The sequence below is a fragment of the Neoarius graeffei genome, chromosome 16 (assembly GCF_027579695.1).
Source record: "Neoarius graeffei isolate fNeoGra1 chromosome 16, fNeoGra1.pri, whole genome shotgun sequence".
Taxonomy (NCBI): domain Eukaryota; kingdom Metazoa; phylum Chordata; class Actinopteri; order Siluriformes; family Ariidae; genus Neoarius; species Neoarius graeffei.
The window spans coordinates 63,003,160-63,021,877 of record NC_083584.1 but is presented as its reverse complement, the minus strand read 5'-3'; the positions used below and the strand labels follow the sequence as shown (position 1 = coordinate 63,021,877).

The window sequence follows — 18,718 nt, the reverse complement described above, 5'->3', positions numbered from 1 at the left end:
CGATGTGTTTGATTTTGGTGCATAAATTAAGTGAAAACATTAACAGAATGATAAATTAAAGCACACTGTGATATAATTAGAAACCGTTTTAACATCATAAAGTTATTATTATAAAGAAATTTATTCAAAATCTTCCTACACAGTGGATTCAATCTTTTCTTACCAGTCTCTTTTTTTCTCCATGAAAATAAATAAGTACAAATTAATTAAACTCCAAATTGTATTTCCAAATTGCTTTTTAAACTTTATTGAGAATCATTATAGTGCCTTCTATAATTGTAGGGTTTGTTGTTGTTGTTGTTGTTTTTCATTTTAGAATATTGCATCATTTTTAATTTGTGCTTTTTTTAAACTGATTTACTTTTAGTTTAATTTGCATATATACTTGTTTTATTTTTACTTTATTTTTAATGGACTAATTATTTGCTGTGTTATTTTTGTAGCCTAGAGTGACGACACATACAGCGTTATATCCAGAAAGATAATATTATTCTTTTTCTATTATTTTTGCTCCTCATTCCTCCCCCTTTCCCTCTCTCTTTCTCCTTCAGTCTGTCTTCTCACTTACCTTTCCCTCTTTGTCTCTCTTTACACTTTAACCAGTGTTGTGTTGGCAGATTCCATGCATTATTCATCCTGATAAGGACTGTGAAGAGAAGGGGAGAGAAAGAGAAAGTGAGAAAGTGAGAGCGAGAGAGAGGGAGAATTACAGTTCTCTGCAAGAACACCTGGTATTCACAGCAATAAATAACTGTAAGCGACGCTGAGGGCAGGAGCTGGAGGTGTTCAGTAGGTTTGCAGGTGCATAATGTCCCCTAATGGACACACACTCAGAAACGTCAGTGTGTGTGTGTGTGTGTGTGTGTGTGTAGCAAGGATATTATCCATCACAGTCCTGCTTTTTAACTTTAACTGGAATGTACAGTATTTATTTAAGAACAATTTAAAATGAATTGGGGTAAAATATAGATGCTCCCTAAAGAGTACTGTTACTGCTCCTGCTTTACACACGGCCCCTAAAGTATAACCAAATCCAAGAATTAGCATTGAATGATGGATGGATTAATTCATCTGAATAGATGCAGGATACATGATTAGAAGGCTGAATGGGTGAACAGATGAATGGATGGATGGATGGATGGATGGATGGATGGATGGATGGATGGATGGATGGATGGATGGAAGCATGGATGGACAAATGAATGGATGGATTAGTTCATCTAAATGGAAGCAGGATGTATGATTAAAAAGCTGTGGTGGGTTTCCGAAAACCTCATAACGTTAAGAGCATCTTAACTAGGAAAGAGAGTGTTCATTGTGATGCTCGCTCTACCATTTAACGATCATCTTTGTGCTATGATGCTTTTGGGAAGCCCAAACACATGGATGGATGGACAGATGGACGGATGGATGGACAGATGGACGGATGGATGGACGGATGGATGGATGGACGGATGAACAGATGGATGAATTGATGGACAGATGGATGAATCAATGGACAGATGGATGGATATATGGACGGATGGATGGACGGATGGACAGATGGATGAATGGATGGACGGATGGATGGATGAATGGATGGACGGATGGATGGATGAATGAATGAACGGGTTGATGAATGGATGGACGGATGGATGAATGAATTAATTAATGAATGGACAGGTTGATGAGTGGATGGACGGATAGTGAATGGATGAACAGATGGACAGATGGATGTAGGGATGGATGAATGGATGGACGGATGGATGGATGGATGGATGGATGGATGGACGGATGGACGAATGGATGGACGGATGGATGGATGAATGAATGGACGGGTCGATGGACGGACGGACAGATGAATGAATGAATGAATGAATGAATGAATGAATGAACGGGTCGATGAATGGGTGGACGGACGGACGGACGGACGGACGGACGGACGGACGGACGGATGGATGGACGGATGGACGGACAGACGGATGGATGGATGGATGAATGAATGGACGGGTCAATGGATGGATGGATGGATGGATGTACGGATGGATGGAATAATGAATGAATGAATGAATGAATGAATGAATGGACGGGCCGATGAATGGCTGGATGGATGGATGAATGGATGGATGGACGAATGGATGAACAGATTAATGGATGGATGGATGGATGGATGGATGGATGGATGGATGGACGGACGGGTCGATGAATGGATGGACGGATGGATGAACGGATGGATGGATGAACGGATGGATGGACCTGCCTGATCCATCCTGGTGCCCTGTGTCTGGCTGGAGTCTAATCGCATCACTCCTGTGGAGGACGGCCCCATAAGGACAGTTGAGGGTTATACCTGGAGGACGCTCTGGACTCTTACAGTAATGCTTTTATGGCTGAGGACTACAGCTGACTTGCTAACTTTAGGACTGCAGTTGTCATGAACAGTTTTGCACTCAAGTTTCCATCAATGAAGAGTTTATAACATCAACGAAACTGACTTCATGTTAAAACTGTTAAAAATGTTATAATCACATTGTCTGTTATGACCCAGATGAGGATGGGTTCCCGTTTGAGTCTGGTTCCTCTCGAGATTTCTTCCTCATGTCGTCTGAGGGAGTTTTTCCTTGCCACCGTCGCCACAGGCTTGATGGATGGATGGACAGATGGATGGACGGATTAGTTCATCTGCAGGAATGCAGGATGTATGATTTAAAAAGCTGAATGGATGAACAGATGGATGCATGAGTGGATGGGTGGATAGATGGGTGGATGGAGAGATGGATGGATGGACAGAAAGCTGAAATAATAACAGACTGGATGAGAGAATAGATGGGTGGTATTATTGTTAACTATTATTACATAAAGTTTCAACTGCTAAACATTTTAGATACTCTCTCATTTTCTCTCCTTTCTCTCCTTCACTCTCTCTCTCTCCCTCACTCCGTCCTCTAATATCTCACCTTCTTATCTTTCCTCTCTTCTCTCTATCTTCTGGGCTTTCACTCCCACATCTTCTTATCTCTCTTGGTGTTTCTGTGCTCTTTTTATCCTCCTTCCTGCATCCTTGCCATCTCATCTTCACCTACATCTCCCTCGCTCCCCCATCATGCACGTGTGTGTTGCTCTTATTATTTCAGCTGTCTGCAGACATTCTTCACTTTAATTAATATGCTAATGTTAGTAGTGCAGCTGTTAAACACACACAGACTCCATGATTTTTATCATCAGATACAGATGTGTGTGTGTGTGTGTGTGTGTGTGTGGTGCTTTTTTCTGCTGTTAATGCTGTTTCTGCTTGTTGCAACCACTTCAGTCAACACACACACACACACACACACACACACACACACACACACACACACACACGTTCAAAGTGCTTAGGAACTGAACCATTGGTTGCTATGGTGATAAAATCAGAAGTGTGATGTTAAGACCTTTGAAAGTGAGTGTGTGTATTCTTTAGCTTCCACTTTCCCTGGAATGAAACTACTGATAGAACTTCGGCCAAAAACATTTGAGTGTGTTGTTTTGTTTGTGCTTTCATCTACACACACACACACACACACACACACACACACACACACACTTGTACTCTTATTTGTCTTCTGTATTGTCTATTTTGTAGGTCTTTTTTCTGTTTTTTCGTCTATGTTTTGTTTAGTTTTGTCTGTATTTGTGTGTGCGTGTGTGTGTGTACATGTGTGTCTGCATGCTTGGGTTTAATTCATAATTGTGCGTGTTTCAGGTCTCATAACGACAACTGCCAGGAAGCTGGACCGAGAACAACAGGCAGAGCATGTACTCGAGGTGACACACATACACACACACACACACACACACACACACACACACACACACACACACACACACACACACACACTGCATCAAAGTGAAGTGTAGAAATCCATATTCAGTGGTGGAGGTGGCAGATTGCACATTGATGATTGGCTGATGAGAAAATGATTGTGTGTTGTGAGTGCATGAATGCATATGAGTGTGTGTGAGAGAGAGAGAGATTATATATGGTGCTATTCATTCAAGAATATGTATCATACCTCTCTCTCTCTCTCTCTCTCTCTCTCTCTCTCTCACACACACACACATACACCTTCTTACGTTTTCCTAATCTATCACTGTCCCTCTCTTTTCTCAGTCTCACACTGCATCTCACTTGTATCAGCTCTTGTCTCTTTACCCATCTTCCCTACTCGTTTTTCTCTCTCTCTTTCGTTCTTCTGTCGGTCCCACCTTTTTCAGCACTCCCCTGGTGTGTGTTTGAGCAGATGGTGCTTGAATGCATTTGCGTTTAAAATCAATTACACGACAGGAGAAATTTAACTCTGGTCCTGATATCCTCTGAGGGTTTAATGATATGATAATGATATGCGTGTCTGTTGGCCCACTGATGGAATTTAATCACGGCGACGTGGCATGAGCAAGTAATTATTTATAGCAATATTCTGGAGATTTTGTTTCACTCTAGCAAACAATGAAAAAACAAACAATGTGTGTGTGTGTGTGTGTGTGTGTAGGTGACCGTATCAGACGGAGGACCCTCGCCCCGTCATACCACCGTGTGGGTGGTGATTCAGGTCCTGGATGTAAACGATAACAAACCCATTTTCCCAGAGAAACTTTACCAGGTGCGTTTACCTGAGCGTGGGCGGAGACAGAGGGGCGGAGCCATCTACCGCATCTTCGCCTACGATGTTGACCATGGACCCAATGCAGAGCTCACCTACAGCATCGTGGATGGCAACGATGACAGCAAGTTCCACATCGATGCTAAGACTGGCCTCGTGTCCTCTCCCAGGAAGCATTTCCCCGCTGGATCGTATGACATTCTCACTGTACGTCACCTCCGACCTTTGACCCCTATGTTCGTAGATTGACTTAAGTATCAACATTGTCAACAAGCCCTTGGTTAAATTCCTGTCATTGCTGCAGCTCTCTACGACAAAAAGGAGCTCATAAAACTATTTAATTTATACATTTTTACATACAACCCCAATTCCAAAAAAGTTGGGACAAAGTACAAATTGTAAATAAAAATGGAATGCAATGATGTGAAAGTTTCAAAATTCCATATTTTATTCAGAATAGAACATAGATGGCATATCAAATGTTTAAACTGAGAAAATGTATCATTTAAAGAGAAAAATTAGGTGATTTTAAATTTCATGACAACAACACATCTCAAAAAAGTTGGGACAAGGCCATGTTTCCCACTGTGAGACATCCCCTTTTCTCTTTACAACAGTCTGTAAACGTCTGGGGACTGAGGAGACAAGTTGCTCAAGTTTAGGGATAGGAATGTTAACCCATTCTTGTCTAATGTAGGATTCTAGTTGCTCAACTGTCTTAGGTCTTTTTTGTCGTCTCTTCCGTTTTATGATGTGACAAATGTTTTCTATGGGTGAAAGATCTGGACTGCAGGCTGGCCAGTTCAGTACCCGGACCCTTCTTCTACACAGCCATGATGCTGTAATTGATGCAGTATGTGGTTTGGCATTGTCATGCTGGAAAATGCAAGGTCTTCCCTGAAAGAGACGCCGTCTGGATGGGAGCATATGTTGCTCTAGAACCTGGATATACCTTTCAGCATTGATGGTGTCTTTCCAGATGTGTAAGCTGCCCATGCCACACGCACTAATGCAACCCCATACCATCAGAGATGCAGGCTTCTGAACTGAGCGCTGAGAACAACTTGGGTCATCCTTCTCCTCTTTAGTCCGAATGACACGGCGTCCCTGATTTCCATAAAGAACTTCAAATTTTGATTCATCTGACCACAGAACAGTTTTCCACTTTGCCACAGTCCATTTTAAATGAGCCTTGGCCCAGAGAAGACGTCTGCGCTTCTGGATCATGTTTAGATACGGCTTCTTCTTTGAACTATAGAGTTTTAGCTGGCAACGGCGGATGGCATGGTGAATTGTGTTCACAGATAATGTTCTCTGGAAATATTCCTGAGCCCATTTTGTGATTTCCAATACAGAAGCATGCCTGTATGTGATGCAGTGCCGTCTAAGGGCCCGAAGATCACGGGCACCCAGTATGGTTTTCGGGCCTTGACCCTTACGCACAGAGATTCTTCCAGATTCTCTGAATCTTTTGATGATATTATGCACTGTAGATGATGATATGTTCAAACTCTTTGCAATTTTACACTGTCGAACTCCTTTCTGATATTGCTCCACTATTTGTCGGTACAGAATTAGGGGGATTGGTGATCCTCTTCCCATCTTTACTTCTGAGAGCCGCTGCCACTCCAAGATGCTCTTTTTATACCCAGTCATGTTAATGACCTATTGCCAATTGACCTAATGAGTTGCAATTTGGTCCTCCAGCTGTTCCTTTTTTGTACCTTTAACTTTTCCAGCCTCTTATTGCCCCGTCCCAACTTTTTTGAGATGTGTTGCTGTCATGAAATTTCAAAATGTCTCACTTTCGACATTTGATATGTTGTCTATGTTCTATTGTGAATACAATATCAGTTTTTGAGATTTGTAAATTATTGCATTCCGTTTTTATTTACAATTTGTACTTTGCCCCAACTTTTTTGGAATCGGGGTTGTATACTTATATACAAATACTTATATAAAATTCCTCACTTTAGGTAGTAAATAAAAAATTGTAAATAGAGTTAGAGTTAAAATTGAAAATACAGCTGTGCAAATATAAACAATTAAAAAAGCCGTCAGAATTTAGGTACAAGACTGATTCCATAGCTGTAGTTTAGTTACAATAGTTAGAAAGTCATTTCAAAAACTATAATAATATATAAAATGGAATATAGTTATTATATATTTAATAATGTTATTAAATGGTTGTAGTTTAGTTACAGTACAACAAACAGCAAAAATACTTATATGGTAGTTATTGCAGAATTTATTTCCTAAAAATATCATTATAGAAACATACATAGCTATATTAAATAGCTGTAGTTTAGTTAAAGTAGTGAGAATGTAATTTATAAAAATATAGAAATACTCATTGTTTTTATCCCCCACTGGCCAAAAGGCCCGAACGGGGATTATGTCGTGGCGATATCCATCCATCCGTCCGTCCATCCAGCAGTCCCGGGAAGGGTGCTTACTTTCTGAAATCAACTCCTCTCACAATTTTTGGAGGAATTTCACAAAACTTGGCAGAATTCTTTCTTATATGTCGGTAATACACATATTGTAATTTCGTTCAATTGGGTTGCATTTTACCAGAGTTACAGCCCTTGATTAACAAAATTGTACTTTGACAATTTCATGAGGGTGTACGTTCTTCTGAAATCAACTCCTCTCACAATTTGTGGAGGAATTTCACCAAACAGTTATACGTATATCAAAATTTCGTTTAATTTGGGCAAATTTTACCAGAGTTATGCCCTTGATTATTAACAAACTTGTACTTTGGCAATTTCATCAAGGTGTGCTTGCTTTCTGAAATCAACTTCCCTCACAATTTTTATCTCCCGCTGGCTGAAAGGCCCGAAGGGGGATTATGTTGTGGCGACTTCCATCCATCCGTCCATCCCAGGAAGGGTACTCACCTTCTGAAATCAACTTCCCTCACAATTTTTGGAGGAATTTCACAAAACTTGGCAGGATTCTTTGTTATATGTCGGTAATACGTATATTGCAATTGTGTTTAATTCAGTCGCATTTTACCAGAGTTATGGCCGAGTTGCCAGCGGGGGATATTGTGCTCTCAGAGCACTCTTGTATTAAATAGTTGTAATTAAGTTGTAAAAATTGTATTCTTCAGAAACACATAGTAATAAAATAGCCATTGTTTAGCTACAGTAGGAAACTTTATAATACAAGCTATAAAATATATAGAAACATACACAGTGAAGTGAATAGTTATAGTTTATTTTCAGAAGTTTGAATATGATTCATACAATTATCGTTATTTATATTTATAAGGGTTCTCTAGAAAATCTGAAGTAGCTGGCTAAAAAAATAAGCATAGTAGGTGGCTCTGGAATTTGTGGCCATGAAGCCAAAGGTGTGCTAATGCTAGGGGGGTTTGGGGGCATGCCCCTACTGAAAAGGCTGAAATTTACATGCCTTCTGGTGCTTTCACAGCTAATAAATTACTAACCATTTCCCTGTAAAATATTTGCAAAATCTGTATGAAGTTTCTCTCCAGATGTGTGCGTGCTTGGCTTTCTCAGTTCCCCTCTGTAGTACGCTGCCTGGCTCTGTAACATAACTACATACACTACAGCGTGGTCACTTGGCATCTATGGCGTCACTTCTGGTCATGCTAGGCCCAAATCAAAGACAATTTTGTGGTGAAATAATTGGACTTGCAGCAAATTATGGGCAGCAGAGACGATATAAATCGCTTGAACATTGAAAGGCAAGTTTTTATTTTTTCCTGGGATCGAGTAGCCGGCGCAGACCATCGGCGGGAGAAACCCACCGGTCGCCGTCGCTTGTGGACATCTCTGTTTATATACCTGCAGTTTATTGTAATAACAGATGTTAGATCAGAATGTATATAGTTATAGAAATAATTGCAGTTATATTAGTAAGATTGAATGTTCTAATTATATTAGAACTCGAGTTTAATTAGTGGTTGAAGAATGATCTGAGGAATAGGTTCAATGTGACGACTGATTTATACAGTAGTTTGATTGATTGATTGATTTTATTTAGTAAATTCAATGTAAATACATACAAACAATTGTAAATACATTAAAAATACATGGATGACACAAGAACGTGAAGACACATTTCCATTGTGGTCCACTTTAGTGACATTTCGAGTTGTTCAATTTGAAAACAAGACCAACGCTTTGTGAATATATTTTAGTTAAAATGTTCCAACAGGATTTATGCATTTACAGTTTAGTTGTAAGGTTTTTAAGCTGTTTTGACCTTTGACCTCAGGTGAAGGCGATGGATAATGGCCGCCCGCAGCGCTGGGCGACAGCTCGTTTACATATCGAATGGATCCGTCGGCCGCCACCGAGCACCGTGCCGCTGGCATTCGAAGAGTCGCTGTACAACTTCACTATCATGGAAAGTGATAAAGTGGCGGATATTGTGGGTGTGGTCTCAGTCCAACAGCAGGGATCCGCCCCCCTGTGGTTTGACATTACAGGTGAGGAGTTTTATGCTTTCACATGATGGGAAGGATGTTGCACAACAGAGGTACTCGAGCAAGGTTTTTTTTTGTCCCAGGAAAATAAAAAAAGTGAAACTAAAGACAGATGTATAGATTTACTAGATCTATAGTTTACACTTGCAGTTTAGTTTGGTTCGTACTTGAACAAGAGGAATTTATTGTGCTTGCACATTAATTAATTTACTTTGAAAAATAAAAAGGTTGTTACAGGTAGTAGAACAGGGCTAATAAGTAAGAACAGTTGAGTTACAGGTGTTGGATCTGATATAAAAGGTACATACAGGTTTTTAGAACACAGCAGGTTGATGAGCCAGATGCAGGCCTACTACACGTATCTAACGTCTACTGTAGGGTTCAGAAAAACATACAGTTACAGTTTTGTTAAAGGTTTTATCTCCATATACAGTGCTGTTCAAAAGTCTTAGGCACCCGATTGTATTTTTTTTCATACAAACTTTGTTATAGATTTCTATTTTATGACTTCTGCATTATCGAGTCAGTACAGAAACATTTTAGAGTCCAAACGTTCGTTGTTGGGTTTTTTTCCAGCACAAAATTAAATGTTACAGAAAATAAAAAGTTTGTATCTGAGCAGTATATTCCATAAGAGAGCACTTTTCAGATTAAAAAAGAAAGCATAATGAAGGCTGCTGGGTTTTGGTGCAAAATGAAGAAGCGAGTGTGACAGTCAAAGTGTCCAGAAGAACTGCGGCTGGTTCTGTAAGATGCTCAGTAAAACCTACAGCTCATTTCCGCATAAAACTGCACTCACTGGACCTCAGACTACTATTTTTTTTTTTTTTAAAGCAAAGGGTCATCTCACACCAAGTTTCGACTTTGTTTCATTTATTATGGCTTACTGATTACTGTTTATAGTATTTTTTAATGTTGAAACATTCCATTTCATTATTTTTAAGCCATTTTTGATCTACAGCCTTTCTTTACATGTGCCTAAGACTTTTGCACAATACTGTGTTTTCTGAAAGACGTATATTAACAAAATGCAAAATATATTGTCGGAATTGAAATCTAAATATCATTCATTCATTCATTATCTCTAGCCGCTTTATCCTTCTACAGGGTCGCAGGCAAGCTGGAGCCTATCCCAGCTGACTACGGGCGAGAGGCGGGGTACACCCTGGACAAGTCGCCAGGTCATCACAGGGCTAACACATATAGACACAGACAACCATTCACACTCACACCTACGCTCAATTTAGAGTCACCAGTTAACCTAACCTGCATGTCTTTGGACTGTGGGGGAAACCGGAGCACCCAGAGGAAACCCACGCGGAGAACATGCAAACTCTGCACAGAAAGGCCCTCACCGGCCCCGGGGCTCGAACCCAGGACCTTCTTGCTGTGAGGCGACAGCGCTAACCACTACACCACCGTGCCGCCCTGAAATCTAAATATATTTATTCAAATTTTAAAATTCATGTATGTATTGCTTTACTTGATTGTACATATCATGACTGTATTTTTTTCCGCGTGATGATTTTTGGATAAAATTTTGTTTCATTTGTTAAACTAAGTAACTTAGTAAAAAAAAAAAAAAACATTTGGTAAAACATTCGGAACAGAATTGACAATTTGAGTGGAAATTTCAAACATACTTAGATAAACAGTTTCTTGACGGATTTTTGTAATTAATCTATCGATTTCTATGAGCCATTTTCTGTTAATAACTATAAAATCCAAAAATATACTGTACATCTGTACATAAACAGTATAATACATAAATAGAAAATACAGCATTGTATGTTCAGGCTAAAGTGAAGGTTAACTTTAAAGTGATGGTTTTAGTGATATGAGTTTGTGTAGTCATTACTGTATATAAGACTTCTAAAGCTAGTCTTATATTTAGACTTGCTTTATATATAGATTTACATTTTTGAGTACCATTTATAAAAATTCAAAGGTTCATCAGTGGTTCGTCAAAGTTTATCAGCTACAGTTAAGGTTAAATTTACAGTTACAGTTTAGTCACAGGACAATATATGTAGTATTTATATAAGATAGACATATTTAGACTTATTGACTTAAAGCAGATATGCAGAACCTTTATTTTTAAATAAATTTCTGAGTGGATAGTATCTCCATCCTTGACTCTTGTATGCTGCATTAATGGGAATAAAATATATATATATTTTTTTTTTTTGAGAGTTAAAATCGACCGCAAAGTTGGCATTGGAGCCGCCCCGCTGAGCCAGCCAGCCCTGAGTGCATGACGTCACAGTGGTAATCGGTTTTAAGGCCGAGGCCTTTTACAGCTATAGACCAAAGTCATATAAATAAAAATTTATGGTGAAAGTAAGAAATACCGTTACCGACTTGCTGAACTAAGACTGATTAGACTTCATTGATTGTGGGTTGACTCTCATTAAAACAGGAGAGGTGTTATAACTTATGCAGCATACATGTACATGCATGCATTTTCACTGATAAAACATCTCATCTCATCTCATTATCTCTAGCCGCTTTATCCTGTTCTACAGGGTCGCAGGCGAGCTGGAGCCTATCCCAGCTGACTACGGGCGAAAGGCGGGGTACACCCTGGACAAGTCGGCAGGTCATCACAGGGCTGACACATAGACACAGACAACCATTCACACTCACATTCACACCTACGGTCAATTTAGAGTCACCAGTTAACCTAACCTGCATGTCTTTGGACTGTGGGGGAAACCGGAGCACCCGGAGGAAACCCACGCGGACACGGGGAGAACATGCAAACTCCGCACAGAAAGGCCCTCGCTGGCCCCGGGGCTCGAACCCGGACCTTCTTGCTGTGAGGCGACAGTGCTAACCACTACACCACCGTGCCACCCACTGATAAAACATAACAGGCTAATTAAATAATCAGATGAACTGAGACAATCACATTCTGAAGCAAATTAAATAATCTTATACCGCTAACTTAAACACACAATACAAGTTACATGTATTAATCTAAATGCAGGTAAACAATGTGCTGTTGTTTTTTTATCCAAATGAGAGTCGGAGCTTACCCGTCTGTGTTCTCGCTTCTTGAAGGCTGAGCTTGTGGCCGATTGTTTTTGAAACAATCTGACTTTCAGTTGTTTGTTCAGTTCTCTGTTCATTCGCTTCTTCCACGTAAGGGTGAGATGGCAGCAATATCCAGTTTAGAAATCAGACGGCTGCTCCACTCATTCTCCATTTTCTCCATACTGAGTACTCTGCCATTACTGCTCAGCTCAGGCAATTACTAAAACCCGGGACGGGACGTCACTGGTTTTAGCAACAACTGCGGGGAGGTCACTGCCCGAGCGATATGTCATGTCCCGTTCCATCCCAGGTTTTACCAACAACCCACGGCTCACACTCCAGGAGAACTGGTGCAACTGAACTTACTTTACTTTTTTTTTAATTAAATAAATAAATAAATAAATAAATAAATACTTTCCTTTTCTTGTAGTTTTCTTTTCCTTTAATTGTTGGTACTGCACCCTCTTTCAACACGGGCTTATAACCAACGCTCCTCAACAGATCAGAGGTCTCGTACGAGTCTTCAGTAAAATGTGCAGAGCAGAGGAGAGACCACTTCATAGGCGCCCAATGTGCCTGTGAACTTCTCGCAAAACGCGTCCAAGTCTTTGCAGTTTGAACATTCTTGGGCCATGAATGCAACGTAAATCCACCTTCTGTCATGTTGCTGCACCCGCCAGCAACACATCTACGTGGCATGTTGATAAATTAGCTCAGAATGGAGGATCGGAGTTGCAGTTAGCTCTGTGTTTTAGTATCGCGGAAATGGCGATGAGACCGATAGACTTCCTGCTGTGACGTTATGGACATCAAGGTCGTTCACTCAGACCGCTACCTATATAAAATCACTTTAATCATAAAAATTACTATATTAGATTTATTGTTAACGCTTAAAACTATTCCTGTGCTATTCTTGAGGTCTCAAGGTGTTTATAAACGAAAAGTGAGGCCATGGTTCTGCGTATATGCTTTAAATATAGTGTTACATTTTAAAACACTGTTTATAGAAATGACCTTAGTTTCATTGTAGGGTTTGAAATAAATGTTGTTAGTCACGTATGAATCTACAGTTGTATTTTGTCATTGATTTTAAAACTTGTTCATGGACCAAATTTTAAGGAAATATTGTATATAAACCCCTTGCATGTGACATCACACATCATATGATAATTTCTCCTGGGGGACAATCAGACACTTTTTCCTATAAGCAAGGCTTAATCTGTCTTAAATATGGTTCATTTTTGTGCTGTTTTTGGTTCCAGTCGTTTAAAGCTCATAGGCAACGGTTTTAATTTTATGCACATTTGAAACTTTATATGTGAAAAAACCCTCTGTAATTTTCTTCTGGTCCCAAGAAGTATTGTTAAAAAGTCATAATTAAAATAAGGTAGCGCGGATTGTGGGGAATTTCTGTTCGGCTATTTTCGTGACCACTCGGCGTGTGACGTCATTTAAGCCAAACAAACCGCTCAAGTTGAGTCCACTTCCGTTTACTTACATTGCCGTTCGGCTTGAGTGCAGACGTGCGTTCGGGAATTTCAAAAAAAAAAAAACATGCCTTATTGTTGTGCAGTGAACTGTAACAACAGGACCGGTTCAGGAAGAAGTTTTTACCTTTTTCTGAGAGAGGAGAAGAGGCAGAGAGAGTGGATTGGCTTTTCCCGGAAGAGGAGAAGAGGCGGAGCGAGTAGGTTGGCTTTTTCCGAAAAAGAAGAGGCGGAGCTTTTTCCGAAAGAGGAGATGAGGTGGAGAGAGTGGATTGTGCACGTGAAGCCAGAGGGTTGTTTTTTTCCAGAAGAGGAGATGAGGCGGAGAGAGTGGATTGTGTGCGTGAAGCCAGAGGGTTGTTTTTTTCCGGAAGAGGAGACGAGGCGAAGAGAGTGGATTGTGTGCGTGAAGCTGGAGGGTTGTTGTTTTTTTTTTCCAGAAGACGAGACGAGGCGGAGAGAGTGGATTGTGCACGTGAAGCCAGAGGGTTGGTTTTTTCCATAAGAGGAGACAAGGCGGAGAGAGTGAATTGTGTGCGTGAAGCCAGAGGGTTGTTGTTTTTTTCCAGAAGACGAGACGAGGCGGAGAGAGTGGATTGTGCACGTGAAGCCAGAGGGTTGTTTTTTTCCATAAGAGGAGACGAGGCGGAGAGAGTGGATTGTGCACGTGAAGCCAGAGGGTTGTTTTTTTTCCGGAAGAGGAGATGAGGTGGAGAGAGTGGATTGTGCACATGAAGCCAGAGGGTTGTTTTTTCCGGAAGAGGGGATGAGGCGGAGAGAGTGGATTGTGTGCGTGAAGCCGGAGGGTTGTTTTTTTTTCCAGAAGACGAGACGAGGCGGAGAGAGTGGATTGTGCGCATGAAGCGAGAGGGTTGTTTTTTTTCCGGAAGAGGAGACGAGGCAGAGAGAGTGGATTGTGTGCGTGAAACAAAATCAAGGCTATAAATAGTATAATGCCATGGATGGCAGGCTAATGTGGCCTACCAGCGAACGGTCAAGTAATTGTTCCCTATATCCACTAGGGAGGGCGGTTTAATTATTCTTCAAAAGGGCTCTTATTTAGTATTACAATGAAAGTAGGAATTTATCATAACTACCAGGATAAATCGTTTGGGCGCGAGTCTTGTTGAGGTCCGGGGTCACCGCGATCAGAGTCGGCCGAGTCGCTGTCCGATTCTGAGGCCGCACGGTCAAACCAGTGAGCCACATTCACCGATTGCTTCGCAACGGCCATAGGGTCACTTCACCTCTCGATATTCAATTTGGAGAGTTCCTACTTCAAAATCGCTGTTACTTTCAGACATTTTACACAACCTCTCACGACCAAAGTCCGTACATGTGTGCTCGGTTCGCAGGTAAACACAGAGCTGCTCCTGGTCTGTTTGGCTTAAATAACGTCACGACGACGGTCCCCTGACGGTGAAAGTGCACATAAGTGAGATGTAAAAAAACCTTCGGAAATTGGGCAGAACAGTATATTTTAACCGTTTTATTCAATTTTAGGGCGCAAATTAGACACCAGGAAGATTGAATTCGCTTTTTGGGTCGTTCTTCTCGACAATAAAGTTGATATTCTACGTTTCACCTCCGACCCTTGCCCATGACCTTCAAATAGAGAAAAAGATAAAAGGTATTACCAGCTCCCTGGAACTTTGTCTTGAACTTCTGATTGTGGCTTAGGAACTTGACTTGGGCATTTCTTTAGAAAGGAAATATCTCTGATCCGGGAGTAGGAAGAACCCAGTACGCCTTTTTATCTGTAATTGTCAGTGAATCCCTTTGTTTCACTCCAGCTTCAAACCCACAACAACGATGCTCTGTGAGAACGGCTCTCTCCGAGGCCTGCCATACAGTTACAGTGTGCGGCCATTTTTTTCGTCCTGCCATTTTTTTCACTGACAATCCACAGAGTTAAAGGTTTTTCATTCATTCTTTGTGAGTGGTTAACCTGGAATAGAATATAGGTTGTATTCAGTCACGTGACTTTTGGTTGTAAGTTTACTCCCGGTGAATGAAATGGTGGTCAGGCAAATCAATTTGGCTGCCGTTAGGTAAAGCGCTAGTCAAAGCGTCTCTGACTATTTTCACAGTTTAGAAGCCAAAAAATGGTCAAGATACCTTCAGAAAGCTGCTCTTTGCAATGGGATTAGATCATTACACAATAGTAAAGAAGGATTTTTCTTATGAGTTGGAAAATTATCCATCCCGTGAGTTCCCCGACATCTCAAACTGCCTGGTGCTGCAGTGCAGACATCGTTCTACACGGACACACAGATGAAGACCTGGAAGAGCATGGAGGTGTATGACTTTTTATATGTGGCTGGGTTAAAGATCTGGGAATCAGAACACTACAAGATAAATCCTGGATCCTGTTTTGTCCGGGTAAGGAGGTATTTCTGGGCTTTTTGTACGCATCTTTGTGATGGTTGCTAGGACACTACAAGTTTTAGTATTGGGTGTAAACAAACCACAGCCGCTCGATTCGCAATCCTCCCCGCTCTTGAGAAGATACATTCCAACATCTATGTTGATGCTTCAAATCTACATCGTCACTCCAATCGTTTCGAAGAATTTTATACGGATCTTAACCACTAATAAACTCTAATTTCCACGTATATCTGTCCTTTCCTTCTTTCTGACTGAAATCATGAAAGTAATCCGGTAGTAAAGCTTTTTTAGCTGTAGTTTTCAACAAACTACAGATGTCTGACATCTTCAATACCACCTGTCTTCAGTATGTAAACAAAGTTCGCTTGTCTCCCAGGACAAGGGTAGCAGCGGTTGCTAACATAAGTGTGACGTCAGTGCAAGGGGTCTATAAGCTCGAAATTTAAAGTATGCTGAATGTTGACTTTCTTTCTGGTTTTTAGAAGACATCAGGTCAGTAAAGAGAGAAAGATATTTATAACAGAGAGTAAACATGTTCGAAATGTAGACGTTACACATTACAGGGACGTCTGAAGGTTCCTCACGTATTATTTTTATTATTTGTATATATTTATTGCATGTGTGACGTTTCACGGTTAAAATGGCGATCGCTTGCATCTTCCTGTTCCCCTGACAGTTCAGGTCACAGTTCATGTTAATGTTAATGATCAAGATTTTCTCTTGATGTAATTACCTTTTGATGGGAACTTCATCATAATTAATATTCACGTTCATGAAGATGGTTGTTTATGAACTTTAAATTCATGTTTATCGACACTGAGGATGATTCTCACAGCAGAGCCTGTCAGCTTCATGATAATGTTCAGGTCACTGAGTAACACAGCATCGCTAATTAGTGGCATTTCACAGAGTTACTGTGGAAGACTACATTTCCCATAATGCACCACGCATGCTATAGTCAGTATACAGATACCTTCTGCTTGCTTTGGCTGTGGCTGCTTTGCACTCCTCCGTTGCTCTGCCTTTCTTTTTCGTTTTCGTTCTTGCTCTGGAGTCACAGCCCGATCTCTCTCTCTCTCTCTCTCTCTCTCTTTCTTCACTTCTTCTCCTCTTGCTTTATCCCCCTCTACTCCATTCTTTCTTTTCGTCCCCCACTAACTGTCCTTTCTCCTTTCTATTTCTGACGGCCATTCTTCTTTTCTGTATCTCTTGCTTTTTCTTCATCGACCTTGGCCTCCTGTTCTGTTCTTTCTCCTCTTGTCCTTCCTTCCTTTTATTTTCACACCCTCTGGCCTCCCTCGTTCATTTTCTTTATCTTTTTTCTTGATCTGTCTTTTTTTCTTTCTTCCTCTATCCCTCATTCTTCAAAAACAATCCATTCTGTCCTGTTCTTGTTACTTCCTTCTTTCCTACTTTTACCTTTTTCATCTCTCTCTCTCTCTTTCTCTCTCTCTCTCTTTTTTCCTTAATGCTTCCTATGGGAAGGGCCACGTCCTTTCCGTGAGATGTTCTTTGTTCTCCAGACTGCCTGTGGCAGCAACTGTTCTAAAGAAGGTATCAGCCCACCTCTCTCTCTCTCTCTCTCTCTCTCTCTCTCTGTTGCTGTTTGGTCATCAGCTGTGCTTACCCATCATGCCCTGGTGTTGTGCAGTGCTGCTCTCTGGTTGGCTAGTCATTGTACTGCAGGGGATTGTGGGTAAAATGTGATCACCATGATCATAATAAGTGTATATTTATGATATTTATGTTTCAGTGAATCTCATTGTGTGTGTGTGTGTGTGTGTGTGTGTGTGTGTGTGTGTGTGTGTGTGAGAGAGAGGTGTCCAACCCCTAGGCTACTCTTGACCCTGTCTGATTAAATGCTCCATTACACAACCAATAGAGTGAAAAGAAGAATGGTGTGTGTGTGTGTGTGTGTGTGTGTGTGTGTGTGTGTGTGTGTGTGTGTGTGTGTGTGTGTGTGAATTTGTATCCGACTGTTCAAATGATTATGTATAAACTGCATGACTCTGTGTGTGTGTGTGTGTGTGTGTGTGTGTGTGTGTGTGTGTGTGTGTGTGTGTGTGTGTGTGTGCATTTAACACAGTATTTCCACTCTCTATAAGGCACTGAACAGTGTGTGTGTGTGTGTGTGTGTGTGTAAGGTGGGGATGATGAGAGTGTGTTTGATGTGGAAAAGGCCATTGGGACAATCATCATCGCTAAAGCTCTGGACGCTGAGCAGAGATCCTTCTACAACCTCACAGTGGAGGTGACAGATGGGACCAATACAGCCTACACACAGGTACACACACACACACACACACAGGCACAGTGGTCATCAGATGGCAGGTGTGGTTTTATTTTGTGCACTGTGAGGCTGCAATTCCTTAAACACAGGCACACACACACATCTCCACAGGTCCTCAGATGGCACGATAATGTCGGATTCCTGTAACTCAGTGTGGCTTATTTTATACACAGTGAGGTTGCAAGTCCTGAAATACACACACACAGGTTTCAGTAACTGAACACTTAAAGACTCTTTATACAACCCCGAATTCGAAAAAAAAAAAACTTTGGACGCTGTATAAAAACGTAAATGAAAACAGAATGATTTGCAATTTTTTTCAACTTATATTCAGTCGAATACATTACAAAGTTCTCATCTCATTATCTCTAGCCGCTTTATCCTGTCCTACAGGGTCGCAGGCAAGCTGGAGCCTATCCCAGCTAACTACGGGCGA

General features: G+C 40.9%; 1 protein-coding gene across 4 annotated transcripts in view; it reads left to right on the top strand.

The window, feature by feature from the left end:
• Nucleotides 1-18,718, top strand: part of fat3a (FAT atypical cadherin 3a) — a 200,281-nt gene that overhangs the window by 47,858 nt on the left and 133,705 nt on the right. For 2 of the 4 annotated variants that reach the window (XM_060943364.1, XM_060943362.1), the window contains exons 4-8: nt 3,722-3,783; nt 4,509-4,826; nt 8,871-9,084; nt 17,478-17,546; nt 18,137-18,276. In XM_060943364.1, coding sequence (XP_060799347.1) covers nt 3,722-3,783; nt 4,509-4,826; nt 8,871-9,084; nt 17,478-17,546; nt 18,137-18,276 — 803 coding nt within the window. The remainder of the gene's footprint in view (nt 1-3,721; nt 3,784-4,508; nt 4,827-8,870; nt 9,085-17,477; nt 17,547-18,136; nt 18,277-18,718) is intronic. The other 2 variants (XM_060943363.1, XM_060943365.1) reach the window with 1 other exon arrangement.